We start from the raw sequence: 13,607 nt of genomic DNA on the forward strand, positions 1-13,607 counted from the left end.
CGTTTGTATTTGACAACATGATTAACATCGTTCACCCGTAGAGTTAGTAAGTCAATTAGAATTTAGGCTTTAACGGTAGCCCATCGACAGCCCCAAATATTAAGTGTATAATCTATGGACAGCCCTACAAGACGAGCCACGAAATAAGCTACATTTATAATCAATGAGCACTAAATAAAATAAAAACAAAAATCAAAACCGGTTTGTCGACTTCTCGTCACACGATACATCTTGTCTGCACAATAACAAATCAAAACTACATCTTAGTGACCTTAATATAAGCTCGCGTTTTACTTGCACGTCTAATAAAGATTAACACGTATAAATTATACAAGTTGTTTGCACCACGCAAGTATCGGGTTCAGTATCGCGCTGGACGTGAACGGTGCAGGATGTATTCAATCGCGTTCGTTCTTTTTTTCGTCGGCGCGTGTTATTGTGATGTCGATTTCAGCGAGAGACCAAGGAATTTTAGCATTGAACTTTTGTACCACACGCAGACTCAGACTGATGGGCACGTTGTGATCTCGCCGTTTGGGATATGGACTTTGATGACGGGAATCGCTTTAGGAGCGTCCGGTAATAGCTACAGGCAGCTGAGCAGAGCGTTTATTTTGCCCAAAAATCCGGCAACGCTGATCGAAGGGTACAAATCCCTGACGGACGTGGTGCTCGATCAGACCGCGAACGGAGTATCCCTGGTCAGTCGGAACTTCGTCTTCTTGGACAACGATTTCACCTTGTTGCCGGCCTTCAGGACGACGCTCCAGAAGGATTTCGGTGCTTCGATTAAAGTGCTCGACTTCAGCGACCCGAATTCGGCTCGAATAGCCAACACCTACATCGAAAAATCCGGGGGACGCGTCTCGAACGTCCTGCGCTCTGACGACTTCCAAGAATCAAGATTGATACTAACCAACGTGATATCCTTCAAAGGCCTCTGGGGATTGCCGTTCAACAAATCTGACACCGAACTGGAGCCCTTCTACAACGAAGACCGACTGGTAATAGGCAGCGTGAACATGATGTACCAGAAGGGGCAGTTCCCGTTCTCAAACCTAAAGAAGCTTAAGGCCTTCGTACTGGAACTTCCTTACGGCACCGACGGAAAGTACTCGATGTTGGTCATACTTCCACACCCGAGAACGAAGATCGCAGACATGTACAAGAACTTCGCAGATGTCAATCTCAAGGATGTCTTCAAGCAGCTTCAGAAGGACGTAGACGATTTCGGCTTGGAAGACGTCGACGTGAAACTACCAAGGTTCCAAATCAGCACTAACGTCGTCCTAAATAAGCCATTAAACGACATGGGAGTGTACGACATATTCCAGCCAGACTTAGCTAACTTCCAGCGGATCACAAAGGAGAATATATTCGTGTCGGCCATAGTGCATAAAGCTGATATAGAGGTCACGGAATCGGGAACAGTGGCCTCTGCGTCGACCGTGGCCACTCTTACCGATAGGATTTCGGCGCCCACATTCCACGCAAATAGGCCCTTTGTTTACTTCGTAATGGAGAAAACGACCACCACTGTGATATTTAGTGGTATTTATTCAAAACCGACTGTCTATTGATATGTTTTTTTTTTTAATTTTAATATCGCCCTAAGTACTAAGTCATAAAGCTTATATATTTTTTTTTTTTTAAATAAATACTGATCGATTAATTTTTTGTTAATTATATTTTTTTTATTAATTTCGATTAAAACTTAAGAACGTTAATTGTGGAACCAGTGTTTTTGTTACGCGTCATCAAAATAGTCAAAACAGTATGGAGGTTGTATTCGAGATATGAAACTAAATATAGCTTAAGGAAAATGACACGTCTATGCCATAGTTGGTGAGATTGAAGTGTTCTTCGGAAAATATCACGAATAATTACATTCGAAAAACAAGATTCGCCAAGACAAGAAAAACAAAACAAGATTATGATTGGTTAATTATTAAATCTATGCGACTGTCCAGTCATCGGTCTCGTCGAACCCGTCGCTTGCGATGAAGGTCTCGACGAGTAAATTAACCCACAGACACAGCCAACTGAGTTTCTCGCCGGATTATCTCAGTGGATCGCGTTTCCGACCCGGTGGTAGATTCTGCGAAGCACGGCTCTTGGTAGGGTTGGTGTTAGCAACAATGTCAGGTATGAGTCCCAAGAGCTCATCTACTCGCCCGGCTACGCTGCAGTGGTCTCTCAAGACCATCAGCTTAGGTAGAAAAAAAAATGCGATTGCGAAAATTTCATTTTTTTTTTTATATATTTAATATGTGGACGAGCTCACAGCCCGCCTGGTGTTAAGTGGTTACTGGAGCCCATAGACATCTACAACGTAAATACACCACACACCTTGAGATATAGTTCTAAGGTCTCAGTATTGTCACAACGGCTGCCCCACCCTTCAAACCGAAACACATTACTGCTTCACGGCAGAAATAGGCGGGTCGGTGGTACCTACCCGTGCGGACTCACAAGACTCATTCGACATTTTACTTATAATGACGGGAACAAAATAACAATCCAAAACACAAAGATGTTTGTGAGAATACCTGCCTACTTTATATTAAAGCAACATCGATTGAAGTCCAATCAAGACCCATTCCTCTTAGAGACAAAAAAATAATAATTTTTTACTGCCGTTGTAGGCAGACGAGCATACGGCCCACCTGATGGTGAGTGGTTACCGTCGCCCGTGGACTTCAGCAATGCCAGGGGCAGAGCCAAGCCGCTGCCTGCCTATTAATGTTGTTGTTATTGTTGTTGTAGTCCTAGGGTACCTCGCTGGTACATAGGGCCTTCACAATTGGTCTCCACTTGACCCTGTCTTATTATTAATACTTTACACATAAGAATTTGTATCTTTTTCTGAACATAGCAAAAATATCTACATTCTTTGAAGAGAGCAAAGGTGTAGGTTTTAAATTGTACCCTGAATGTATGATCTAATATTTTTTGCTTCTTAAATAACAGCATTGGAACATAAAACATGGTAGGTACTTATTAATCATGACCACAATGGTTTTGCCAATAATGATGTCCGCGCTTGACCTTACGGCAAACAGAGGAAACAAAGAGTCACTACAATTTGATAGCAATGATATTGACTGATATTTATGTATCCTTAAATTTTATAGACTAAATCAAACTGTCTTAAGTATACCTTTAGTCGCTTTCATTTAAAAATTCAAGTTAAGCGGCTTTTGCGTCAACACATGATGGATTTGAATGTTGATTCAACGTATTACAGAATTATTCAAAATCACAGCTATAATTCAATGCAAACAGTTACAAAAAAATACATTTTTAACTCCAAACAGTCATACAAATACGTAATAAAAATGTAGTGAGGGGCCCCGAACCAGTTTGAAAAGATTTTCGCTTGTGTAATTTGTATTATAGTAAAAATACGTAGCAGTAATGAAGTAAGTACGTGAAGCAGTAATGCGTTTCGGTTTGAAGGATGGGGCAACCGTTGTAACAACTGGGACTTAGAACTCATATCTCAAGGTAGGTGGCGGCAATTACTTTGTAGATGTCTACCACATAACACCAGGTGGGAAACAAAAATATCGAGTACACCCTGACCTCAAAGCCAAAAGCCCTAAAGTCACTGACTCTGTCCGGGAATTAAACCAGAACCCTGGTGCAGTAGTCAGGTTCACAAATCAGCCTAACGAGACGATCATGCTATAGAGAAACCAGTAGAAGCGTGCGGTGAAAGGAGCGACTCCAAAAAAGAAATCGGGGTCGACCTAAAACCGAAATCCATGAAGCAGAACTAATGTGTGCGAAGCTAGAATCCTCTCATACAAAAGTTATAGGCGTCACAGACACCAAGTATTATATTATATGTATTTTCATATATTCTCTAACTTTCCTAATCTGTCCCTTGCGAATCCGATCAAGTTTTTTTATTACGTAGGTAGTTTCCCAACCTTTTATTTTGCTCTGTGGCAAATGCGCAAACCGCGCGACCAAAAATCAAACAGAAGAAGAAGAAGACACCAAGTAACTTGAAATAACCCAAATATTAAAACATAGCGGCCCGCTCCGGCTCCGCTCGGTTCTTTAACAAAAATTTCAACGATATTTGACGTTGTTTTATTGTTTTTAATAAAACAACACTTTTGCGACATAACTATAATAGTTAGACATATGCTGTCGCGACACTTTTAGTAAATAATAATGTGTTCTACAAAGTCGTAGTACATTATTTTATTCTATCATGAATAGTTTTCGCAGGGCACGCGATATAATGAATATTTTAGGTACTTTTTTTACACCTTGGGTTACATTATTGGAGTTTTAGTAAGGATCACTAATTTTTTCCAAAAAAAATTATTGCCTATGTCACTCGGGAATAGTGTAACTTCCAAACTGTGAAATAGTTTTTCAGATCTGTTCAGTAGTTTCGGAGCCTATTCAATACAAACAAACAAACAAATCTTTCCTCTTTATAATATTATTACTATAGAAGTATAGATATACAAGTATAGATAATTTTGCACGTATCTGAATTTCAGATTTTCTAACCTTAAAACTTATTCAATCATTCAATTTGTTAATTTCGATGAATGACTAGAGTTATTAACGTGTTATGTCTGACCTATTAAGAACGAATTCTAAAACAATTAGCTGAACTTAAAAGAAACTACCAAAAGACCTTGAAAACGTATAGGTACATGCGTAATTAATTAGTGAATTGCTTTTAAAAATACTTGTTTTGTTTTTAGGTACGACACTGAAGCGCGTATAATAATAACTTGATAGCAGTGTAAAGATATTAAAGTTTATTTAAATTACGTCATGTGTCAAAATATAGCTGCGAATTTTATAAAAACTCAATTACAGACAGGTGATAGCAGATTTTTGTGAATATAGAGGAAGGACGTTCTTATCCTTGTACATATTTAATGAAACAAGCACACGGAACTTAAATAACTGAAGTCATCATGTATTTTTAAATCCAAGTTATTACTCACTACTTTGTAAAAAGAGCGACCGCGCTGCGAAAGAGATTATAATATTTACTAGCTTTTGCCCGCGACTTCGTCCACGTGGAATAGTTCACAAATAATGCTTTATTTTAAAACAGATTTGGCTAGCATAAAAAACGTTATAGTGAGTCAACCTTAACATATGCCATATGCTGTCGCGGACTTTTTTTTAAACCTTTTAAAGGGGAACAATTCTGTCATACCTTATTTTAGCGAAACTTTAACAGTTCCTGTAGCGCACGCAGCAGAAGCTCTCAAAAGGGTAAATCACCCGATTATGAAACATTCTTTATTGGTGCTCCGCTTGTATTGGTCTTAGAGTGATGTTATATAGCCTATAGCCTTCCTCGATAAATGGGCTATCTAGCACTGAAAGAATTTTTAAAATCGGACCAGTAGTTTCAGAGATTAGCGCGTTGAGACAAACAAACTCTTCAGCTTTATAATATTATAAGTATAGATCAGAGGCTCCCAAACTTATTTTGTCTACTGCCCACTTTGAGAATAAATTATTTTTTAGTGCTCCCATTTTTTCACCTCCTTAAAAATCACTATAGCGAGAGCTCAGTCGGTCTCTAAGAGTCCTCATAGATGAAATTACAAATCGCCTCCCAAGATTCTACAGAACGCTCCCTTTTTTGTTTTCTGGGTCTCTTACTGCCCCTCTTTAGGCCTGCAGCGCCCACAAGGGGGTGTAATCGCCCACTTTGGGAAAGGCTGGTATAGATGAACAAAGAAAAAATGAATTTAGTTTTAGTATCCAATTTTTATTTTTATCATTATTAAAAAAATATTAATATTAGAATTTTATTTTAATGGCATTCTTTGTGTTATTCTGATTTTGCAGAATATAAAAAATAAAAAAAAACTCTCCAAATAAAGTTTTGCATCAAGTATTTCACGTAAAGTTTCAATTTTGTTTTGTGTAAAAATATTTTCGTAGCACAAGGAGCATCAACGAAAACATTCGTTCGGATAATGTATTCGTCTCTGGCATACATACAAATAGTTTTACTCGTCGAACTCAACAAAGAGGTGGACGTACAATCTAACCTATGCATCAGCCCGCTTAGTTTCTCGCCGGATCTTCTCAGCGGGTCGCGATTCCGATCCGGTAGTAGATTCATTCGCAAAGCAGCTGCTCTTGAGTTGTTAGGTCTCCTACGGAAGCGCTCGGGCAGCTGTTAGCAAATCCCACCTCTCCTGGCTGAGCCTTTGCTCGCCCACCTGTCCTGGTGAAACTGAAAAGGCCTCCGGGCCACCAGTAATACTTTAACCATAAAAAAAACAGTTTTTGAACGAATAGAGGCATTTCATAAAATTTTCGAATTCTCGATTCATCGTTGTTTTTTAATTATATCTCATTAACTCCCATATAGTACCATATTCTTGTTAACATAATTTGATAATTACATAATACTTTCGCCTCATAAATTATCTTCATTTAAAATAATATGTTTAACGTTCTCGATAGCGTAAAAGTTATCTCAAATTTGTTCATGACCTATGCAAGTGTAGTGTTCGCTCACGTGGCCCGCACAAACTTAAAATCACTCCAAATTATTCAATCCCGTTTTTGCAGGATAGCCGTCGGAGCCCCGTGCTTCGTCAGGAACGTCGACCTCCATGACGACCTGGACTTAGAGTTCATCAGTAAGTATCTTCAGTCGGCATCGATGCGCCACTTCGATAAAGCGGCACGACACGAGAACCCTTTCATCGTGGCGACCGGTAACTACATTCCCGATCCTGCGGACAGAATGGAAAGCAGTCGACGTCGCCCAAAACACGTCATCTCGGATCCGCCCGATCCACTAACGGTGCTTTTAGGTAATTCAAGCACCGGTCACCGTTCTCGTCGAACCCGTCGCTTGCGACGAAGGGCTCGACGAGTAAATTAACTTTCAGACACAGCCCACTGAGTTTCTCGCCGGATCTTCTCAGTGGGTCGCGTTTCCGATCCGGTGGTAGATTCTGCGAAGCACGGCTCTTGCTAGGGTTCGTGTTAGCAACGTCATCATGTTTGAGCCCCGTGAGCTCACCTATTAGTTAAGGTTACGCTGATATAGCCTCTCAAGGCTCTCAGCTTAGTAAGGAAAACAAAAAATAAAAATTGTATGCAGTTGGAACAGCGCCCCTAACGACAAACGTAGTTAAACGATCCAACTCCTTACTTTGAGTTAACTCTTACGTTATCCAGAATGTTTTAAAAAAAACTCCCTTATTTTTCCTTTCTTTTTCCTATCTTACAGTAACCTTGAGGAGTTATTCTAGATTCACCGAATTAGTAGGTCAGCTCACAGGGCTCAAACCTGACGACGTTGCCAACACTAACCCTAGCAAGAGCAGTGCTTCGCAGAATCCACCGGAAACTATCTATCAGAAACGCGACCCACTGAGAAGATCGGGCGAGAAACTCAGTGAGCTTTGTCTGTGAATTAATCTACTCGCCGAGCTCTTCGTCGCAAGCGACGGGTTCGACGAGAACGATGACCGGTGCTTGTGGTACCTAAAAGCACCGTTAGTGGATCGGGAGGATCCGAAATGACGTGTTTTGCGCGACGTTGACTGTTTACCATTCGGTCCGCGGGATCGGGAATGAACAAAACTCGCACTAAGCACACTGTAATAAAAACTATTGGTATGTACATCTGTATATCAGTGTGCTTAGTGCGAGTTTTTTAACGTTCTCGATAGCGTAAAAGTCAAGCCAATTTTGTATGCAATTGGAACAACGCCCCTAGCGGCAAACGTACGCAATTTTTTTTTTTTTTTCCTACCTAAGCTGAGAGCCTTGAGAGGCTATGTCAGCGTAACCCTAACTTTTGTAGGTGAGCTCACGGGGCTCAAACCTGATGACGTTGCTAACACGAACCCTAGCAAGAGTCGTGCTTCGCAGAATCTACCACCGGATCGGAAACGCGACCCACTGAGAAGATCCGGCGAGAAACTCAGTGGGCTGTGTCTGAAAGTTAATTTACTCGTCGAGCCCTTCGTCGCAAGCGACGGGTTCGACGAGAACGGTGACCGGTGCTTGAATTACCTAAAAGCACCGTTAGTGGATCGGGCGGATCCGAGATGACGTGTTTTGGGCGACGTCGACTGCTTTCCATTCTGTCCGCAGGATCGGGAATGTAGTTACCGGCGGCCACGATGAGAGGGTTCTCGTGTCGTGCCGCTTTATCGAAGTGGGGAACGTACGCAAAAGATCTCATTCCATACAAATATTAGTTAACTTTTACGCTATCGAGAACGTTAAAAAACTCGCACCAAGCACACAGACCATCTCGAATTTTTTTTCAAATTATATTACGTTAACGTTTCGAATTCATTGTATACAATGAATACATTCCAACAATTCACATTCCATTTTACAAGTACTTGAATGCAGTTGTTATTAAATTCGAATCAATCACTCATTGGCGTTAGACGCTCTTTGTCCTTGATTAATAACATTTGTGATATATCTCTGTCTCTCTTACCCTTTCTTGCACGTGTCGCGCATCACAAAATAATCATATTAATCACACATGCACGAAAATCGCCTGTAAATTATTGCAGATACGCAATCCATAGCAAGACTTAGTTTAAAATTTATACAAGATTATGATACGGACGATTTAGAGCTGAGTTTTCTTTCGGTGATAAATATCATCCTTCTTCCAATTTTCCCTTTTTTCCCTAGCTGTCCTAGTGACCAGTAAAGACTTACTGAAAAGACCCGGCGAGAAACTCAATGGGTTTTGTCGATGGGCTAGGTTGCAGATGAACTCCTGGGTGGTAGCCGGTGCTTGGAGAGCTTTAAATGTGCTAAAGCTAAAAGCATCAAAATTGAATAGGGAGGATCCTAGGATCCTGAAGTCGTCGTGGCCTAAAGGATAAGACGTCCGGTGCATTCGTATCTAGCGATGCAACGGTATTCGAATTCCGCAGGTTGGTATAAATTTTTACGTACATACTTAACAAATGTTCACGTTTGACTTCCACGGTGAAGGAATAACATCGTGTAATAAAAATGAAACCCGCAAAATTATAACTTGCGTAATTACTGGTGGTAAGACCTCATGTAACGGGTCCTTGTACCGGGTGGTAAGACCTCTTGTAACCTTGACACGGGTTGGTACCACTACCATGGCTATTTCTGCCGTGAAGCAGTAATGCGTTTCGGTTTGAAGGATGGGGCAGCCGTTGTAACCATACTGAGACCTTAGAACTTATATCTCAGGGTGGGTGGCGCATTTCCGTTGTAGATGTCTATGAGCTCCAGTAAACACTTAACACCAGGTGGGCTGTGAGCTCGTCCACCCATCTAAGCAATAAAAAAAAAGACGTGTTTTGCACGACGGCGGCTTTGCGTTGTCCTGTCGCCAGAGTCGGACATGTACTTAGAGACAGCCTTGATAAGAGGGTTATCGTGATGCGCCGCTTTTTCAAAAAACCGTTCCGATGCTTTCTTCAAATACATACGTATCGGTTTTATATGGAGGTCGTAGTGATGATCTATATTCCTCATATACCTACCACCGAACTAAAACAGCCATTCTGCAAAAACTGGATTGAATGACCTGGAGTGACCTTAAGTATATGCGGGCCGCGTGAACACCACACGTGCATGAGTCATGCAAGCAGCGATGGGGCAGTCGTGATGGAAATGCAAGTTTTGTAGATGTTTCGTCGATGAAAGTGTTACTCCTAATCATGGAGGGTAGAGGTAAGGAAAACCGTCTCATATGGGAGAAGTTTGAAAAAGTGTGCCACTTTCAGTACTAAATAACAGTTAAAAATCCTCCAGATAGGCGCTAGCATAGGCACAGGGTATGATATGAATTGAGCAGTTGATAATTGATTGAAGTATGCTGAGTTAGGAAATTTAATATATTTAATGACTAGAGTAGTTAGTGACAGTGTAATATACCAGACCTCACATGTTTACTTAGTCCAAACTAATTTCGTCAATGTAACCTAAAATTGGTAAATGGTAAAAATTGTGGTAAAACGTGGAGACATCGATTGCATTTTCTTATCAGCTTTAAATAAAATACTTTTTGTGATTTTGTAGTGCTTGCAGTTCTTTCGTCCTTTTTTATTTATCTATCTTATTCTAATAGCTTTCAGCGCCTTTTTTAAAATTGACCCGGTTGCTACTGTAGCGCCACCCTTTTGCACACACAGAGACGATTTTCCTTACTTCTACCCTCCACACTCATAGTAATAGGATATATTTACAAGATGCACGGCTATGTGTTACCATTCACCTATTTCTACCGAAATATCTAGTACCTGTTAGAAAGAAACGATTATCGTTATATTATATTACCATTGAGACTTCGACATCATGTCTCAAGATTGGCTAAGGCCAAATTCACGTTTTGACGTAGTTGGACTCTAGTTTATCCATAACAATTTTAATAGACTGTGAGCTCATAGGCGCATTAATGCAATAAAAAAGTGTAAATCTGTTCTCAGTTTCCGATTCCGAAAAGTTACGATTCTGGAGCTCTAGACAGATTCGTGCTATTCAAGGGATATATGAACTTTATTAGAACGAGTGCCGTAGAACAAAGTTTAGTGATATGTCATAATAAGTATAAATGCAAACTGGCTAAAACACTACAGTCCAGGCCTTTAAATATTAATAAAAAAGTTAACAAGCTGTTCTTCAAAACAAATAAATTTAGTTATTTATTTGAAAGTTTGTTTTGTTAAGCTGGGTATTGATAGAATATAAAGTTTACAAAAATTGATGTTTGGCATAAACAGTTTGAATTCTCAACTTAAATAATACGATAATAATACGACTGTATTTTAGGTTAGGTTCATAGAAAAGTTAGACAGATTTAATATTAACAAAAATATTATCTTATTGAGCAGTCGATCAAAATTCAGTATGTTTTTGTGTAAGAGTTCAGTGACTAGATCAAGTATTTGGACAAAATATAACTTTTATGATAGCTTGCTTAATAATGTCGGCCAGCGATACCGGGGTTATATCAGTAAGTAGTATATATTAATTATATCATAATTTATTCATAAAAACTGTGTATGAAATTGTCTATTAATAGAAGCAAATAAAATTTTGATCATTGTATCTATTGAAGGGCATTTACGATGATATTCCTTACATTACATCATCTTCAGGACTATTATTTCAATATCACTTGCTTACACAGCAGAATAAAAGTTTGAATTAAAAAAAAACTAAGAATATAAAAATGAAACAGTAAGCTTGATGCTGGCAGCATTGCCAGCTAAAATGGAAAACCAATTTAGCAAAGCACCTTTCCATTTTAGAAATAGTAATGCTTTTTTCTTTAGTCAAAATAATTTCTCTACTCTATGGAATGCTTTCTTTAATAAAGAGTCTATTAAATGGCAAATAATGGAAAAGAAAAGCAGAACAAATCCTCATTTCTTTTTTTACATTAAGTTACATAGTCAAGATATTTTCTTCATATAATTTTTACTTAAAGAATCGGAACCATGACCCTCACCATCAGGGTCTCTTAACTATTGCACCACTGAATCAATATTAAATGTGGATATATAAAATAGCGTGTCTACTCTCATGTCTAAATAATATTCACATTCAAATTTGGTTTCACAATATTGAGTTGTATTTTATTTTAAATTACAAAATTAATGGTGAAATATATTTTCAGGTTTTCAAAAACTAGCGAAAACCACAATATTTAGTAGTAATAAAAACATATTTAAACAAGCCAATAAATTAAAAATTAACTTCCCACTCAGAAAATTATCTTCAAACATATTGAGTGGAGATGAAAAAAATTTGAAGAGTGCTCAAGAAGAAAAAGGTACAATTATAAATACTTAAACTATTTTTACTACTACTACTACAAATATAAATGAACTATGACCACCTGTCTATATGGCTATGACTCTTAGACACCTAAAATTACCACCAGTATTAGCTCAAAATTGAAGAATCTTAGTAGTAAGCTGACAAATAGTACTGAATATGGATATGTAATAATAAAGGTCCTTTTGATTTATAGTATCATGTATATGACTTAGTGTTACAGTTAGTGTAGTATGGACATGTGATGCTTGAGGGGAGATGTATCGAAATGGTTGTGCAAGGTAGAGGGAGAAGAGGTAGACCGAAGAAGACATGAATGGAGTATTTGAATGACGATATGAGAAAGAGAAGATTGAGTGTTGAGATGACGGCAGATAGAAGAGAATGGAATAGAAATATTTGCTGTGCTGACCCTACCTAGTGGGATAAGGTTGCGACAAAGAAGAAGAAGAAGAATATTGCTTAATACTTTCAGTATTTTTTAGAAGTTACTCAGGTTTTGATCAAAAGGGGGTGGCTGTGGGTGGCTACCTCAATGCTGCTTTTATTTTCCAATTTTGATAGCCTTTCTATAATACTATTAAGACTTCAGAAATATGACTCAATGTTGGTCGGTTTTGATAATCATTTGATACTAGGTAGGCAGTGAGAGCCTTTTCCTATCTCACATATCATTGCAAAAGTAAGCACAAGTATAAAGATTCTAGAAATTGATCAATGATTTCAGATCTCAATATAACATCAAAAATATTTCCACAACCTCGTGTAACACTTAATATATTACAATCGAGGACTCCAGAGAAAGTGTTTGAAGTGTTTTACAAACAGAACATAGTGACACTGAAAGGGAAAAAAAAGAAAACATTACAGAATGATTGGAACTGCACATATGCTTTCGTTTGGCCAGAGAAGGTTAAATTTGAAAGGTAAGAAGTTTTTTGCTGAAGAATTACTGTAATCTTTCAAACTCCGGAGACAAGTCTTGCTGTTAAATATTTGTGTTCGAGATCATATTGTAATTTGTATCAATATTGCTGTCCAATATTGTACCACTAAAGCACCTAAATAACAATTGAACATGAGTAGATGAAGGGGATATTATACAATTTGTTAATTTTGAGAAAACTGGCAAGAAACTTTTGTTGTTTATTGTACTTTTTCTTGGTAGATAACTCCTTCATCACATGCAATTTCTAAAAATAGCCTTTAATCTTAGGAAATTAAGGTCTAATATGGTTTATAGGCACACAATACCTTCGTTCAATGTAAAAACTTAAAAATCTTAAAAATGGTACTTAACCCTTCATCCACTCATGTCTTCAATTACGATCGAGAAGTTAAATATTTTTTTCAATCCAACAGCACCGCAATTTCAAAACGTTTGGCTGCAGAAAAGGCTGCGTCAAAGGCTCTGCATTGGCTGTACATCAACAATCGAATAGACGACAACGGAGCGCCAATATATGACAGAGACGTATTGAATGACATCAGGGGTAATCTGAATGAACCAATACAGATTACCATCAGCGATAAATCAATGGAGAGAATTGACAAAATATGGAATGATTATGAGAGTGGAATAAGTAGGTTTGTTTGTTTTTTTTTGTAGTTTTTTATCTTATACCTTTAAACAAGCAATTATTGTATAATATATATATGTATAATCTGAATCTCGGAAACGGCTCCAACGATTTTCATAAAATCATCATTATACAAGGGATTTCGGGGGCGATCAATCGATCTAGCTACGATTTATTTTCAGAAAATGTTGTTTTATTCGTGTTTTCAAT

General features: G+C 38.4%; 2 protein-coding genes across 2 annotated transcripts in view; both read left to right on the top strand.

Annotated features, from left to right (window-relative positions):
* The first annotated feature begins 346 nt into the window (after positions 1 to 346).
* serpin-5 (serine protease inhibitor 5) lies at positions 347 to 1,735 on the top strand. The gene has a single exon (XM_028183836.2). The coding sequence runs from the start codon at positions 393 to 395 to the stop codon at positions 1,578 to 1,580; it is 1,188 nt and encodes a 395-aa protein (XP_028039637.2). The 5' UTR covers positions 347 to 392; the 3' UTR covers positions 1,581 to 1,735.
* An 8,871-nt stretch (positions 1,736 to 10,606) lies between these two features.
* Positions 10,607 to 13,607, top strand: part of LOC114250114 (ATP-dependent RNA helicase DHX30) — a 35,519-nt gene continuing 32,518 nt past the window's right edge. Inside the window, exons 1-4 of the mRNA XM_089739129.1 lie at positions 10,607 to 10,990; positions 11,657 to 11,812; positions 12,545 to 12,743; positions 13,180 to 13,400. Coding sequence (XP_089595255.1) covers positions 10,885 to 10,990; positions 11,657 to 11,812; positions 12,545 to 12,743; positions 13,180 to 13,400 — 682 coding nt within the window. The 5' untranslated portion in view covers positions 10,607 to 10,884. The remainder of the gene's footprint in view (positions 10,991 to 11,656; positions 11,813 to 12,544; positions 12,744 to 13,179; positions 13,401 to 13,607) is intronic.

This window comes from Bombyx mandarina, chromosome 28 (genome assembly GCF_030267445.1).
Source record: "Bombyx mandarina strain Sakado chromosome 28, ASM3026744v2".
NCBI lineage: Eukaryota > Metazoa > Arthropoda > Insecta > Lepidoptera > Bombycidae > Bombyx > Bombyx mandarina.

Bases quoted from the DNA above. Each gene is read 5' to 3' on its own strand.
- serpin-5 (XM_028183836.2), top strand. From the start codon at position 393: ATGTATTCAATCGCGTTCGTTCTTTTTTTCGTCGGCGCGTGTTATTGT.